The sequence below is a fragment of the Aspergillus sclerotioniger genome (assembly GCF_003184525.1).
Source record: "Aspergillus sclerotioniger CBS 115572 chromosome Unknown BO94scaffold_27, whole genome shotgun sequence".
NCBI classification, from domain to species: Eukaryota; Fungi; Ascomycota; class Eurotiomycetes; order Eurotiales; family Aspergillaceae; genus Aspergillus; species Aspergillus sclerotioniger.
Window position 1 is genome coordinate 149,224 of NW_020291017.1, and position 13,820 is coordinate 163,043.

The window sequence follows — 13,820 nt, forward strand, 5'->3', positions numbered from 1 at the left end:
AGATCAGCGGAGATCGCTCATGGGGCTGAGGGGGATTTGAGTGGAGGAAAGGTACGCTCTAGTGGCAGGAGAAAAGCAAGTGGCAGGCCCAAGAGAAATGACTGTGGAAGGGGGCCATCCAGACACGAATTGAAATGCGGAACGGAGCAAGTCGATAGACAGATATTAGATAGATAGTATCTCGGAGCCAGAGGAAACGTGGATGCGCCGCTGGGGAGCCGCGCGGCAAATGGCGGTGGAGCGCCCGAGTGAGTAACTTAACACATACTGTGTGCACAAGTACTAGGCCTCCGTAGTAGTAGTACAGACAACAAACAGCAAACATATTATATTATGTACTCGCTACTCCGTACCCAGTCTCCCCTACCCGCCGTAAAAGTACACACAAAATCACCCAAAATATCAATCACAATCACAATCATAATCACAGGCACGCGAAAATATCACAAACCCATCCAGGTATAAAGTTAATGCACAATCACAGCTTCTCCGAGAACCGCGACTCCCGGCCAGTCCCGCTGCTCGCTCGCTTCCCCACGGCTGCAGGAACAGTCAGTCCTGGATCAGGGGCGCTTGGCCGTCGCTCCTCCGTCTCCACTGCCGGGGTGGGGATCGCCTGAGAGCTTCGGCGAGCGATATCATTGCTCCCAATCCCGTCCGTCTTCGCCTCCTGCGAGTTCTTCGAAACGATCTTCTTGAACCCCGTCACCAACCGATTGCGCTTGTCTGCCGCGGATTCCTCTTTGCTGTCGGGTGATTGCTGACTGTCGCGGTCCTCGGCTTGTCTCTCATCCACTTGACCTTCACCGACCGACATCCTTGTCAGGTCATTGGCCGTCACAGGATGGGATCCAAGCGCCGCTCCTCGAGAGTCGTCCGCAACAGTACCTTGTCCAGAGATTTCAGGGGCTACAGGTGCAGCCGGTAGTTCGGGGACCTCGGGATCCTTGTCGGCTGGGTGGGCAATGTCCCAGGTCTGGCCCTCTTCACCTTCAGACCTCTGCACTGGCTGGGATACCCGGCTATCCTGGGATTCAGCTTCAACCACTTCAATCGCCTGGGTCTCCTCTGGTTGTTGTGCCGCTGCCCCTGTTTCCGCTGGGACAGCTCCTTCCTGGGTGCCCTTGCCTGCCTTCACGGCTTCCGCTGCGATGCCACTAGACCGACGGCCCAGCCTTCCCTTGAACCAGGATCTAAGCTTCGACTCAGACTTGGAAATAGCCTCGGTAGGACTGGTCTCCTCAGTAGCACCTGAAACCGTGGCCCCAATATCTCCTACAGACGTCTGTCGCGGCGCAGTCTCAGCGGCTGCCTCGTCTGCCGCTCCGTCGACGGCCCCGGTTACGGTATATCTTTCGCCGGCAGTAATGTCGGAAAAGCGCTTCGACTTCCTGCTCCAGAGCCAGGCTTTTTCCTCTTTCAACTTGGATTCGGATTTCAGAGCCGCTATTTGCTTCCAATTAGAGGCTCCGTTTCTTGATGAATATCAGCAAGGCAACTCACCTCTCAGCCGTTTCTCTTCCGCCCTGGTGTCAGCCTCTTGCTCGCGCTGGATGGCCTCCCTTCTCTGGGCCTCTTCCTGATCTAAACGCTGCTCTAACTCCCTGGCCCGCTTGATGTCCGCACGGTCCGTGATCTCGTCAAAAGTTGGCTGCAGCCTGGAACGGGCAAGAGCCTCCACGTCTGCCATGTCGATGTATTTCTCGGAGCTGATATTCACCCGGTCGGCCAACTGGTACTGCGCATCTGTCTCTTGTCTCTGCTTTGCGCGGGCCAATGCAGTTTCCTCCATTCCCTTTTGCATGGCTGCGGGGGCACGCCCGGTCGCGGCATATACACGCATCTCCATGTCTTGGATGGTCGCATCGACGTTCCTCCTCGCAGCCTCCATCAGGAGAGCGCGGTCCTTTTCTCTGCGCTCATCCACCGCATCCAGCTTCGATCGCAGACTGTACATCTGGTTTCGAATTTCCTTCGACCGCTCTGCGTCAACCGAAGAAGCATCCGTGTCGATCGACAGTCTCCGTCGGCGGACCTGCAAGCTAGAGCGCGTAGTTTGTGGTTCAATTCCGTAGTATTCACGGTAAATTGCCGTCTCATCCTGCATGCTAGCCAGTTTCTCCGCTGCGCGCTTCTCAGCAGCATCCTGTAAGCTAAAAGCCTGTTGCAGAATCATCGGCTCTGCCCCAGTTGCTGTTCGCTGAGATCGTATGTGGCTGAGGCTTTTCTGTTCCTGTTCCTTGGCCTCGACGACCGCATACATGTCACGCGCCATGGAGACTGCCGCAGCCTGTAGAATGCTCCTCCGTTTGTGGTCCTCCAGCTCGGGAGAGACGGGCGGGGAGGCTGTATAAAGACGAGCATTGGTGTTGGCAATGTGCTGGATCCTGCTGGCTTCCATGGCACTGTCGAGATCTCCAAGGACATCGTCCGTGTCCATGCCTGCGTGAGGCGCCTCTGACGGTGCGGAATCGGCTCTCTTTCTGTTCGCATATAGAGCCCCCGTCACAGCATAATGGGTTCTATCTGGACCCGTCGTCCCGGAACGCGTCTCCACCGTCTGACCAACTCCGGACGAGTCATACTTGATATCTGAAGTCCTGGAGTGGCTGGCTACCGATCGGCGATCCCTAAAAACGTATGCGGCAGCCTTATATCCTTCCAGGCTTGGCACCTCGACCGCGCGATTATCCTCCACATGCTGTGCTGTGGCCGATCCTTTCGTCGTCCGTCCTCTGGATCGGGCGTGGGCGAGCGCAGCCACTGCGGACGCATGACTGAAGCCAGGGCGGGAGCCTGTCGCCTTCAAAGCTGGAGCACAGGTGAGGAGTCAGTCCTGGAACTTATCCTATAATAGGGAGTCAATACAATGGAAGTGGATGCTCACTGGCTAATTCAGATTCCGCAGTGGAGGGCTCGCGAACGGACAACCTTCGCTCCGGATGGGTCACATAGAGCGCCGCAGTTGCAGCTGGGATAAATTCGGTCAGCTACCGATTTTTCTCGGCGATGAAAGTTTTTATTTTCGTCATGTCCTAATGATGAAATCATCGATCATAGCAACATGGAGATATGATAAGGCAGGGTAGGGATGTGAAACAGGCTAGCATGGCACAGGGCCCAGAGTCCGAGGAGCCAGAATGCAGATCACTCACCTTGACCCGCCAGGCGGGCTGACCGGGACCGCCCGATGGCACGTTCGATGGGCGCGGGTTGTTCAAGGGTGGTGGCCATGATAAGAAACCGACGATCATCTGCAGGGCGGAAGGAGTCGAGGCATTCCTGGGGAAGGAGGAGGTGGAAGAGGAAGAGGGATTGAAAAGACGGAGGGAAAAGGGGGAGGGAAGAGGAAAGAAACGTTAAAAGGTGGGCGAGGAGGGGATAAAGTTAATGACGCCGATGATGTTGTCGAAAGAGTGGTAGAGTTCATGAGGTGGTATGGAAGACCCGAGGGAGCCTGAGGTATGCGGGTGCCGAATGGAACTGGAAGGGCCGCAACCGCCCATTGAGGAAAGAACGACCGTAGACGACCAGTGACATCAACCGGGCTGATGTCATCATGAAGACTGAACGGAGCTTCCGGTTGCACATCTCTCTCATGGATGTTGGTGCCTGGCAGCTCTGGTTCGTCTGATTCATCGACTCCCACCTCAGCCTTACTACCATGGATTTAAGTACTATAGTAGTACTTGCTTACACTAGGAGTATCTATTTACCTGGTTGTTGTCTTCACGCAGTGTCACTTATCTACACCGGGTGTACCTCCCACCAGCCCAGGCACTCACTGCCTAGCCTCGGTCTCCACCAATCCACCATTCCCAACCCTCAGTGTCTACACAGTAGTACCTACATCACTCAACATCTCGGATCCTGTGTAACAGCTAGAGGATCGTAGTGCGGCCTTGGCCAGGCTATCCAGACTCCAGAGACTACCTATCTGGAGACCCAGTCCAGCCCAATGGTCGCCTAGCGGGCTAGTGTCGACCTAGTCGTTCGCCCAGACAAATTGCGCGCGGACCCAGGTCATGTCATCATGGCGGTGCATCATGCCTTGCTCGGGGATTTGCTATATCCCGGGGGTTTTTATGATAGCTGCCCTCAAAGGCTCAAAAAGATGCACGTCCCCGCAGCCCAAGATATTATTGAAGAAGCTATCTGCTCTCGGTCACTCACTCGTTCGCGACCCCTCCTTCCTTCGCCCTCATCACTACCGCCCTCCTCTCCGCCCCTCCCCCCAATCTCCAATAAATAAATCCCCCTTCAGCTGTATAGCTACTATCTCCTCCTCCACATAAACAAACTCAACCCTATACACCCAGCCACCACCATCACCACCGCCGCCGCCGCCGTCACCGCCATGTTCTGGTTTTCCTCCCACCAGCAACAACACTCCCCCCTCCCTCCTCTCTCCTCCTCCTCCTCCTCCCCCTCCTCCACCAAGTCCAAAATCCGTAGAACCCTCAAATCCCCCGGGCGTCCCATCGCCATCCGCAAGGACCACATCACCGACACTCAGACCCTCCTGATTCTGCGACCTCAAGGCGACGCACAGTCCGCCGTGGCCTACAAAATCCAAGATGCCGATGGCATCACCCTCTACACCGCTACCGGTCGCAAGTTCAGCGACCGACCCTGTCGCGAGTTCCGCGACGCCTCAGGTCTCCCACTCTTCGAGCTGCACCGGAAAACTTCCTTCAAGAACAACTGGTCTGTCACCCTCCCCGGCAGTAAGATCACCAGCCCGATTGCGACGGGGGCTCTGCGCCGCTCCTCCTTTAGCGCCGCCGGCTGGGGCAACTTCACCATCACCTTCGACAATGTAGCGGCTGCAGAAGGAAAACGGCCCGAAGAGAGGACGCTCACGTTGGAGGTACAACGGCATGGGAATGTGTTGGCCTTGTTCGACATCGTCGACGGAGATCGCAAGGTTGCCGAGGTCAAGGAAAGTATTCGGCATAACGAGAAGCTGGCGCTCATGCCTGCTTCGCGGTATGGTTATCGCCCGGTGTTGGATGTGATTGTGACCCCTGGAGTGGATATGGCTTTGGTAAGTACCAGGATGCTACCCATTCCAAGTTTTCGTGGTAAGAATGGTTGACTGACTGACCGTCTAGATCGCGACAATTGCGGTCATCGCCTCGGACACGGTGTTTGCGTCGAATTATTGATGTCGCATCGTTTGTAACATTGAACGGGACTATGGCGCCATGAGATTATGAACTTAACGACCCTTTCTTTTCTTTCCTTGGTCTCTATTTCCTTTTCGTTTGTTTACGCGACACTGGGGCTTGTTCAAACCGTTGATGACTTAATCGTGGCGTTTGGATGACTGACGGAGTGATCTCGGAGCTTTTCCTAATGCTACATTGCTCTACCACTTCACAGGTGGAGCGATCCATTGGTTCATGGTGCATGGGTTCTAGTACTTGCAAGGCACACTGCACAGGGAGACTGTATGTTTCCTTCAGCAGTTGGGTCTCCCATCTATTCGCTGGAGCTTTCTCAATATGTATATATTCGCGCGACCGCTAAACTTTGTCCAAATCCATCGGGAAGGGTTGTGAATGTGGATGAGGCGAGCGATTTATTATTAACCTCGGTAGATCTCTCGCTTTCACCACAAATGCAGGATCTTCAGTAGATCGTAGCGGTAGAAGAAAGAGCGATTCCACTTCCCAAGAATATCTAACGATACGTTAGCCCATCCCTTGCCACCAGGAGCGACGGAACATACACATCGGAATGCTCAAGGCACAGATCCCCATCTGAATGCTGGAGATGGCCAAGAAGGCTGGCCTGACCCCATGGGCCACCAGCCAGTCGTAGGCAAAAAATGTCAGCACAAAGCTGAACATGTTTTTGAAGACCAACATGCACGTGAATGATTCGATCGCGATCTCGCCTGTCGAGCATCAATACTTTGGGATCCAGCTCCCGTGACTCGTCATCAATACTCACGATGTGCATCGATAATATACAGCGCACTGGCCACAGCGCCCATGACCATTCCTATGATAACCAGTGCGAAAAACACGTCCGTCACAAGCCATCCGTATCGTGCGACATCCTGGGCGATAATCCCAAACCCGTAAAGCCCTGCGCCGCTGAAGACCAACTGGAAGATCACCAGGAGTATACGGAATTCCGGTTCGTACTTCCCTCTATTGAGTTTGATCATAATGCGGTTCATCGAATCGGAGAGAAGTCCCGACAAGACCAGACCCAGGATGGAGCCGATGAAGGCACCTGTGTACAGGTACCCGGTCTGTACCTCATTGAACCACAGCGGAGGGCCGAGGAAAATGGCGGCCAGGACCACACCAATAAAAACGGTCCATCCGATGATTACGCCTTGTATCAAACAAGCCTATAGTGGTTAGATCTTTATGCCGGTGTTGATGTATCCTTAGGGCTTACCCAAAAAATCGCGGGATGGAAGAACAGAGGAAATGGCCGTAGCAGAAGCTTGAAGAAGCTCTCGTCGGTTTTCCGTCCATTGAATGGTTTGAGGGTTTCGAGATATGGCACCTTTGTCAATTTCTTCGTCTCTATCTCTCGAGGCAGCTCTTTTGGGGACGTAGGACGGTGATGATCATTGACAGATGGCGCATATTGTTTTTGATCCCCTGATCCTGAAGTTGTCTCGAGTGCCATGAGATTGTTGAGCTGTACTTGGGGGGCTGGGCGAGACACGGCTTGATGATCATTGGCATTTTCAAGGTCTGATTGCAAATGGTCTGCGCGTTTGAAAGCCGTTTCGGGGACGAAGAAGAATGTAAGAGGTAGAGCTGCTGCTGTGAAAATGGCCACTAAGTAGAATGTCCACTCCCAACCAAGGCTATGCGTGATCTTGCCTGCCAAAACTGGAGTGAGGAATGCTGCGCCAAAGAGTGCAACATTGGAAAGTGCCATCCGCTTGCCCCGTTCCTGTACGTTTGTTGGCCATGAGCTTCAAGTTATGCAAGGCACTGGGGCCACCTACATGGACATAGAATAAGTCACCGACACATGCATTTAACAGTGCCTCAAAAGGAGCCAAAGCAACACCCTGGAAGATGCGAGCCCACAGCAGACTCTGGTAGTTATGCTTACTGGCCCCAGCCCAAGCACAACTTACTACCATTAAGGCATTACTCAGAAGAAAGAGGTGACGTTTTCCCCAGACTCGTGCAGTAGGCACAATCAAAATACCAGCAACCCCAACACCACAGAGATGGTATCCAGTTAGGAGCGCAACTGAAGTGAAGCTTTTCCCGTAGTAGAGAGCAATGGTGACGGTATTGGCAGCCATCAGCGAGCTAGTCGTTGCGCAAAGCACTGCCACAAAAGAAAGGACAAGTAGCGTGGCATCGCGCTTCCGAAGTGGCCAATTCTATATCTCGGATTTGTTAATTATCGTGTCACCTAGCATCTCATAGAGACTTTCTAACGCACCAATGGATCATTGGGGTCGTCGCTAGGCTGTGGGACGAGGAGGATAGGCACAGAGCCTGATCGATCGTATTTTAAGTTCGAGTAGACGGCCGGTTCATCATTGGAGTGGTCTCTTTCAAGAATGTTCGAGGTCCCTATTTAGAAGCTTTTATGTCTAGACGTTCTGCAAAAGGCTGTATTCTTGTGCATCGAGGCAGGCTCTTACCAGGTACATAAGCGCGCGTGGTATCTAGCACGCCAAGCCCCATTTTCAGTGTGGGTAGGCAGCTTGAACCGAAGGAATAGTCGAATATCTCCAGCGAGAGATCACGAGAAGACCAGTTAGTTGATGGTGGCTACAAGACCTGGATTTCTTCCACCAAGACCTCGAAAAGACAGGATCGAGGCCCAGAAGAACTGTGCGGGGAAGCCTCATGCAAAGCGTCCACGGTTGAGCAAAGCAGGTAGATGACGAGATTGTTCCGCGGGGGACTCTTGTCTTCCAGAGAGCGACCAGTATGACCCGAACACACATTCCATTCTGCAAGGGCTGCGGAGTATCAACGACTTACGAGGTCAAATTAGAGAAAGTGGGTTGCAATTCGACGTACGGGGTGTACCCTCGATGTCATTGCTGAGGACCATCAAACAGTAGGGCAGCCTGACCCAAAATTTAATCGTAACACATTCACACCAGCTGTCGATCGGATGAGGCGGTGCGACTCCAGTCAAGCGACTGGTACGACTGGTACGACTGGCTCATTTATCAGACACGGGAGGGAGTTTAAGTACCAAGTGCCCACCTATCTATCTGAGTGGGCAATAAAGTGATACATATATGAACACTACTACTACCAGCAGTACTCATTTAGTACCAAGTGTAGTATCTTCGTAGATGTAAACCGTAAAGCTAATACGGATCTAACCCACCATATTGTTGAACCTTCCTCGGCTCACATGTTGCCGGTAGCAACCCCTTTCCTAGTACTGCCCATGCCTGCATACATCCGAGAGTATAAGCATCGTGTGGGAAAGACATTCATTTTACGAAGCAAGGGGCAGTGACCGAGGGGACAGGACTCAAGGAGGGGGAACCTTGAAAGTTGAATTTGAAGCAGTTGGCCGAAGGAAGGCTCCACCGACCCTGGCTGGAAAGTCTGGAAGATCACTCAGTTGCGGGGGATCCATGATTTTCTTCCTTCACCTCTTCACCATTATTGGGCTATCGGGATGCTTAGCGGCCACGGTGGGCCCGGCCTGGCCTCCCGTACAACTCCCAGCGGTTACTTCGGTGCACCAACATGCATAACTACATTCCTCTCCTGTTGTTCACTTTGGTCCCATGAGTCAGTTATCCCCCATCAAATAATTGATCAATTCATAATTTCTGTGATGTCAGTTGAGGGGATGACCAATCTATGGCCTTGTAATCATTGGAGCAAGACATACGCCATGCCTGGTAAATACATCTATCTATCTACTGTTCCGCAGGAACTCTCCCGCACCCGCTGTAGGCACACACAGTAGGTGTTCGAGGTATGATTGCAGATGATAGCATTCTATAGGCCAGGCAGCCACATCCATAATGGAGTCTACCTTCTCCCACATGCTCACATAATTTGACAAGCTGTAGGATGGACTGGGGGCTCTTCCCCTGTCTTAAGCTCACTACTAGGTACTACTCAGGCTGTACTACTTTGGCTCTTCAAATCACCCAAAGTGAGGAGTTTTAAGTACCCAACAAAGGTTTGGAGCAATTGTCGTGGGCCTCCTAAGCCCTGAGCCCTTGGGAAACAATAGCCTTCCTTTTGTGGTGCTGGTGTCTCGACTCCAAGCGTCCCTTCTCTCTCCGACTCACGTGTGTCACATTCCCTTGCCCTTCCTCTCTTCTCCATATTCTTCCTCTTCTTCCCCTCCTCGGTTTCTCCCCTTCACCTCCTTCCACCCCACCTAGTCTCTCGATCTGAGTTGCTTCTTCTTTCTCTTCTTTGTCGGCCATCAGAAACAACTGTATATCCTATCTCACACCCCATTCGGCGAAGACATGATGAAGCCCTACCACCTTGCCGTGGCTCTCCTAGCTGGTCTGAGCTTAGTTGCGGCTCAGGGTATGGGGAGTCTTCCAGCCTGTGCGGTAAGTCCTTTTTCGCTGTATAATTATGTTATATATCTACTCGAGCCTTGCCACCATCATATAACTGATTTGGCAACAGAGGGACTGTGCCACCGGTGCTATCCCAAAGAGTTGCAGTGCCATTGATGTCAGCTGCATTTGCTCCAATGCGTCTTTCATCACCAGTATTTCCTGTTGCGTCGCTACTGCTTGCTCTGAGCAGGACCAGAAGTGTATGATAGCTGCTCTTTACCCAAAGCCACTCCCTCCGTCGTGGACCTAGTGATGAGTAGCATCAAGCCTGATTCACTGGAACTTGCTGACTGTCGTCCGTTTCCAGCTGCCATCACTTTTGCACAGCAGATCTGCAGTGGCGCCGGCGTAACTGACCTTCCCCAGAACGCCGGCTGTACAAGTGGGAGCACAACAACTGCTACGGGGCAAAGTACAACAAATACTGGCGCTTCTGCCACTACTTCTTCCAGTGCAACTAACGGGACCAACCTCGACTCTCCCAACACTGCCGCTTCCGAAAGTGCTACCAAAACGGGAACAACCGCACAGTCAGTGAAAACGCAGGCGACTACCGCAACTGATAAGAATGCGGCAAGCAGCGCAACAGCCAGTAGCGCTGCTGGTACGCTCTTGGGTGATCCTAATGCTGGCCTTGCTGCAGTCGTTGGTGCAGCCCTCTACGGTTTGCTTGCTTAAGGATCCCCAGACGCTGGGCTATCTGATGGTGTTATGAGTGGTAGGCGGGCGGAGATCAATCTCCTACATCGTGAATTACATAGCAGCTTCACCATCCTATGAATAATTTTTCTTCATGCACGCTGGGCCAAAATACATGGCGGCTAATCGTACCATGTTCAATATTCTGATTGGGTCCAGAAAATACACGGTACCTCTTGCTGTCTTTGTTGCATTGCCTCTAAATATATATGCACTATATATGCATACATGACTGCGAATATACAGTGCTTCTACCGATCGTGTTCCACAAATCGGGCAGCTGCTTCCTGTCGCTCTTCACGGAGGGTGATGAAGATCTATCGAATGTCAGCAGATCGTAGATCTAGGACCACCGCCAAGACTCCTTCTTGTTGATCAATCGTGAATAGAGACCTACCCATAGCCAGAACATCATCTCCATAAAACCGTATGTAAAAACCACCCTATTTTTCAGCTGATCCAGGCCCGACGTAGCTACGCCCGCAGACCCATAGCTACCCATTACACTAGCAGCATCCATGCCCCAGGCGGCTGGTTGACTCTGGTAGATAAAGAAAGATACGGCAAAGAAGATACAAAAGCGAGAGGCGGACAGTAGGGTCCAGATCTCCGAGTAGAGCGAGGCGAGGCGCGCCATGAAAGGGTTCGTGCGTATAGCTCCTGCCACGGGAATAGGGGATTGTATTCTGGCAGCCTGGGCCATGGCAATGATTTCGTTGATCTGGGGGACCTTTGACACAAGAACGAGGTCGACAAGGGCGTCGAGGACGAGGAGAACACCGCATAGGGCGAAGGGGGATTGAGGACGGGAAAGACTCGGAGACGCATCCTGGAATGGTTAGATGGGTTGGTTAGCAGAGTGTAGGATTAGGAAAGACTGTGCAAGCAAGATACCAAATTCAGAAACTCTCCCAGCATAAAGACAACATCCGACTCAGTGACGACCTCTGGCGACCTTGTCAGGTACACAGCCAGCACAAAGAGAAACAAGGCATGTGCCTGGATCAAGGTCTTGGAGGAAAGGAGAGCCATAGTGGATTGGGGGCGTTCTCTCGGCGGTCGTGACGGTTAATAAGCTAGTAGAGCCAGTTACTGTGTCATGGCTGGGTGGCAGAGGTGTGATGCTGTCAAGAAAGAATCCTACAAAGTAGGTACTCCATACGAACCGGAACAATACTGGATTTCCCCTGCGGCCCGGTGGGGCTGGGCTTTAGCTCCCTCCGATAGAGTCCGCCCGCCAAAGGATGGATGGAGAAGGCAGCCCGTCATGCGAAAGACCCAAGAGTTAGCGAGTTAGCGACACCCCGCGAAGCAACCTGCCAGCTTATTTGGAGGAGGCCACTGCTCACTCCCGTTCCGCGCCATCTCTGCCTGTCACAAACCTCCTTGATTATATGGCCAGAATCCTGGACGGGCCACTCTTATCGCGGACACTGACATCATGACCGACGTCGCAGCCACCTTTACCAAAGAGCGACACATCAAGTATTTCCTCCGATGCCTCAAAACCTTCCTTCCGAGCCTATATACCTCAAATGACTCCAATCGCATGCTCCTCGCCTTTTTCACGGTCGCCGGTCTGGACCTGCTAGGCGTATTACTGAGCAAGACCACCCCCGAAGAGAGACAAGGATACATCGAATGGATCTACCATTGCCAGATACCAACGGGCGGGTTTCGAGCATTCACCGGAACGGATTTCGGAGCGGAGAATCGGACGACAGAGAACGAAGCCTGGGATCCAGCCAATGTACCTTCGACCTTTTTTGCACTAGAGCTCCTGCTCATCCTGGGCGACGATTTATCACGGGTGAAGCGGACTGAATGTTTACAATGGCTCCCACAAATGCAACGCAGTAATGGAAGCTTTGGCGAGGTGCTTGGTCCAGGAGGGAAGATCGAGGGCGGCGGGGATCTACGGTTTTGCTGCTTTGCAGCAGGTACGCGATATATTCTGAGAGGGAACGGTGGGAAGGATGTGGACGACATCAAAGATATCAACGTGGACAAGTTGGCGGCATTTGTTCAGGCCTGCCAAGTAAGCAAATTTCTTTTCATGCTGTCTCTGATACGTGACAGTGGTTGAGACGCATTTCCAGGCATACGATGGTGGTATGGGAGAGGGGCCCTTTTGTGAAGCGCATTGTATGTTGCGCCCGAGAAATTTCCTATTCCTCTGTTACAGGATGGCAGCTGACCTACCATATCTCGCAGCCGGGCATACATATTGCGCAATGGGCGCTTTATCCTTCCTAAACCGTCTGGCAAAAGATCAGAAAACGCCATCAGTCCTTTCGCCGGGTGCGAGAGAATTTGAATCCCTGGTTTGTTGGCTCGTTTCTAGACAAACTGCAGAGCTCGGCGGGACAGAGGACTCGGATGATGAGAACAGCCCCGGGGCGGACGAGGTTCACAGATTGCCGAAGGCCGCCGAGGAGCCCAGCTCAGATGAGGAGCCCGATAACCTTCCTATTATACCACCACCGACGGGAGCGTCTTTACGATACGCAGGCTTTAATGGGCGATGTAACAAGTATGCCGACACGTGTTACTCGTTCTGGAACCTGGCGACCTTGGATGTAAGCGATCACGGCATGTTGTGATAGAGTGATGGTGCTGATCTGGTTGTTTGCGAGTAGATGATGGATAGACTAGACTTGGTGGATGCCACTCGAAATCGGCAATATCTCCTCGGAAAAACACAGCATATCATCGGCGGGTTTGGAAAGGGTGTAGGCGAGCCACCAGGTTGGTAGAAAGATTGCGCGATTCTTTGCCTTGAAACTTACGGCTGACTGGCAACTGCAGACCTCCTACACTCCTACTTTGGGATGGTCGCACTCGCGTTTCAGGGAGAAGAAGGGCTCAGCAGTGTTGATCCAGCACTGTGTATCAGCCATCGGGCGGTGCAACATTTACAGTCTCTCCCTTGGTGGAAGGAAGGGGCTTAGGGCGATGGATGGACGGTGGGTAGCTCGGGTGTGTCGAGTCTTGGTGTGATGGGAGTTGTCATATACCCCAACCATGCTAAATTGGCTTCCTGATATATACATATAAAGGGCCGAGTTATAGCCTTATGGTCCATGATGAGCCGAGATAATCTCCAGCGTGTCGGTGATGTGATGCAGTCATCATATGATCTCTTTTTTTTTTTTACCCACGAAGAACGATAGCCTCATGAAACGGGATGGCATATCCATACTGCATCCGTGGGCAAGGGGCAGCCGCTAGAGGGAACTAGGGAGGCATGTCATAATCCTAGACCCTATCAGGGAGATATTTCGAGGTCTATGTAATTAGGGGTTTTGGTCGGTAATTCGGGACGACGAGCTGAGCTGGAGCACGTCTTCTTTTCTCCGGACCGACGGCGATGGCGATGACGATGCTAGTACGGAGTACTTGGAAGCGAATGGGATTCAGTCATTCAGGGGCTGCCTCGATGATCCACCAATCCTTCTTTCTGCCTCGAACGGGAATAAATGCCGGGACGATGACATCGGTCCGATCCCATTATGTGCATTAATTTTTTCTCTCTCTGAGGGTATTGAGCGGAGGTTAGCTT

The 13,820-nt window shown here is 52.6% G+C and overlaps 6 protein-coding genes across 6 annotated transcripts; 3 read left to right on the top strand and 3 right to left on the bottom strand.

The window, feature by feature from the left end:
- Positions 1–179: 179 nt before the first annotated feature.
- Positions 180–3,330, bottom strand: BO94DRAFT_198886 (uncharacterized protein). Its single transcript, XM_025606090.1, has 4 exons — positions 3,156–3,330; positions 2,888–2,971; positions 1,504–2,811; positions 180–1,446 (listed from the first exon to the last, which is right to left on the bottom strand). Exons 1-4 carry the CDS (start codon positions 3,232–3,234, stop codon positions 479–481), a joined length of 2,439 nt encoding a protein of 812 aa, XP_025464189.1. The 5' UTR covers positions 3,235–3,330; the 3' UTR covers positions 180–478.
- Positions 3,331–4,087: 757 nt separating this feature from the next.
- On the top strand, positions 4,088–5,603 carry BO94DRAFT_626957 (uncharacterized protein). Its single transcript, XM_025617383.1, has 2 exons — positions 4,088–5,047; positions 5,115–5,603. Exons 1-2 carry the CDS (start codon positions 4,358–4,360, stop codon positions 5,166–5,168), a joined length of 744 nt encoding a protein of 247 aa, XP_025464190.1. The 5' UTR covers positions 4,088–4,357; the 3' UTR covers positions 5,169–5,603.
- An 11-nt stretch (positions 5,604–5,614) lies between these two features.
- Positions 5,615–7,682, bottom strand: BO94DRAFT_559226 (putative MFS transporter; the record flags this gene model as incomplete). The annotated part of the gene is made up of 7 exons (XM_025614054.1): positions 5,615–5,685; positions 5,735–5,902; positions 5,959–6,367; positions 6,418–6,927; positions 6,983–7,372; positions 7,435–7,568; positions 7,640–7,682. 7 exons carry the CDS (start codon positions 7,680–7,682, stop codon positions 5,615–5,617), a joined length of 1,725 nt encoding a protein of 574 aa, XP_025464191.1.
- A 1,676-nt stretch (positions 7,683–9,358) lies between these two features.
- Positions 9,359–10,404, top strand: BO94DRAFT_538240 (CFEM domain-containing protein). Its single transcript, XM_025612447.1, has 3 exons — positions 9,359–9,547; positions 9,627–9,759; positions 9,867–10,404. The coding sequence occupies exons 1-3, from the start codon at positions 9,458–9,460 to the stop codon at positions 10,235–10,237; spliced, it is 594 nt and encodes a 197-aa protein (XP_025464192.1). The 5' UTR covers positions 9,359–9,457; the 3' UTR covers positions 10,238–10,404.
- BO94DRAFT_538243 (uncharacterized protein) lies at positions 10,374–11,416 on the bottom strand. Its single transcript, XM_025612448.1, has 3 exons — positions 11,153–11,416; positions 10,656–11,087; positions 10,374–10,575 (listed from the first exon to the last, which is right to left on the bottom strand). Exons 1-3 carry the CDS (start codon positions 11,288–11,290, stop codon positions 10,510–10,512), a joined length of 636 nt encoding a protein of 211 aa, XP_025464193.1. The 5' UTR covers positions 11,291–11,416; the 3' UTR covers positions 10,374–10,509.
- Positions 11,417–11,508: 92 nt separating this feature from the next.
- cdc43 (protein geranylgeranyltransferase type I subunit CDC43) lies at positions 11,509–13,644 on the top strand. The gene is made up of 5 exons (XM_025610215.1): positions 11,509–12,296; positions 12,358–12,403; positions 12,473–12,837; positions 12,898–13,006; positions 13,067–13,644. The coding sequence occupies exons 1-5, from the start codon at positions 11,700–11,702 to the stop codon at positions 13,207–13,209; spliced, it is 1,260 nt and encodes a 419-aa protein (XP_025464194.1). The 5' UTR covers positions 11,509–11,699; the 3' UTR covers positions 13,210–13,644.
- The last annotated feature ends 176 nt before the right edge of the window (positions 13,645–13,820 follow it).

Coding starts and splice junctions, on each gene's coding strand:
- BO94DRAFT_198886 (XM_025606090.1), bottom strand. CDS start 3,234: ATGGCCACCACCCTTGAACAACCCGCGCCCATCGAACGTGCCATCGGG. Junction 2,812..2,887: donor TGCGGAATCTGAATTAGCCA/GTGAGCATCCAC, acceptor CCTGTGCTCCAG/CTTTGAAGGCGACAGGCTCC. Junction 1,447..1,503: donor GGAAGAGAAACGGCTGAGAG/GTGAGTTGCCTT, acceptor GGAAGCAAATAG/CGGCTCTGAAATCCGAATCC.
- BO94DRAFT_626957 (XM_025617383.1), top strand. CDS start 4,358: ATGTTCTGGTTTTCCTCCCACCAGCAACAACACTCCCCCCTCCCTCCT. Junction 5,048..5,114: donor CTGGAGTGGATATGGCTTTG/GTAAGTACCAGG, acceptor CTGACCGTCTAG/ATCGCGACAATTGCGGTCAT.
- BO94DRAFT_538240 (XM_025612447.1), top strand. CDS start 9,458: ATGATGAAGCCCTACCACCTTGCCGTGGCTCTCCTAGCTGGTCTGAGC. Junction 9,548..9,626: donor GGAGTCTTCCAGCCTGTGCG/GTAAGTCCTTTT, acceptor ATTTGGCAACAG/AGGGACTGTGCCACCGGTGC. Junction 9,760..9,866: donor CTCTGAGCAGGACCAGAAGT/GTATGATAGCTG, acceptor GTCCGTTTCCAG/CTGCCATCACTTTTGCACAG.
- BO94DRAFT_538243 (XM_025612448.1), bottom strand. CDS start 11,290: ATGGCTCTCCTTTCCTCCAAGACCTTGATCCAGGCACATGCCTTGTTT. Junction 11,088..11,152: donor TGGGAGAGTTTCTGAATTTG/GTATCTTGCTTG, acceptor TAACCATTCCAG/GATGCGTCTCCGAGTCTTTC. Junction 10,576..10,655: donor AGATGATGTTCTGGCTATGG/GTAGGTCTCTAT, acceptor GACATTCGATAG/ATCTTCATCACCCTCCGTGA.
- cdc43 (XM_025610215.1), top strand. CDS start 11,700: ATGACCGACGTCGCAGCCACCTTTACCAAAGAGCGACACATCAAGTAT. Junction 12,297..12,357: donor CATTTGTTCAGGCCTGCCAA/GTAAGCAAATTT, acceptor ACGCATTTCCAG/GCATACGATGGTGGTATGGG. Junction 13,007..13,066: donor GGGTGTAGGCGAGCCACCAG/GTTGGTAGAAAG, acceptor TGGCAACTGCAG/ACCTCCTACACTCCTACTTT.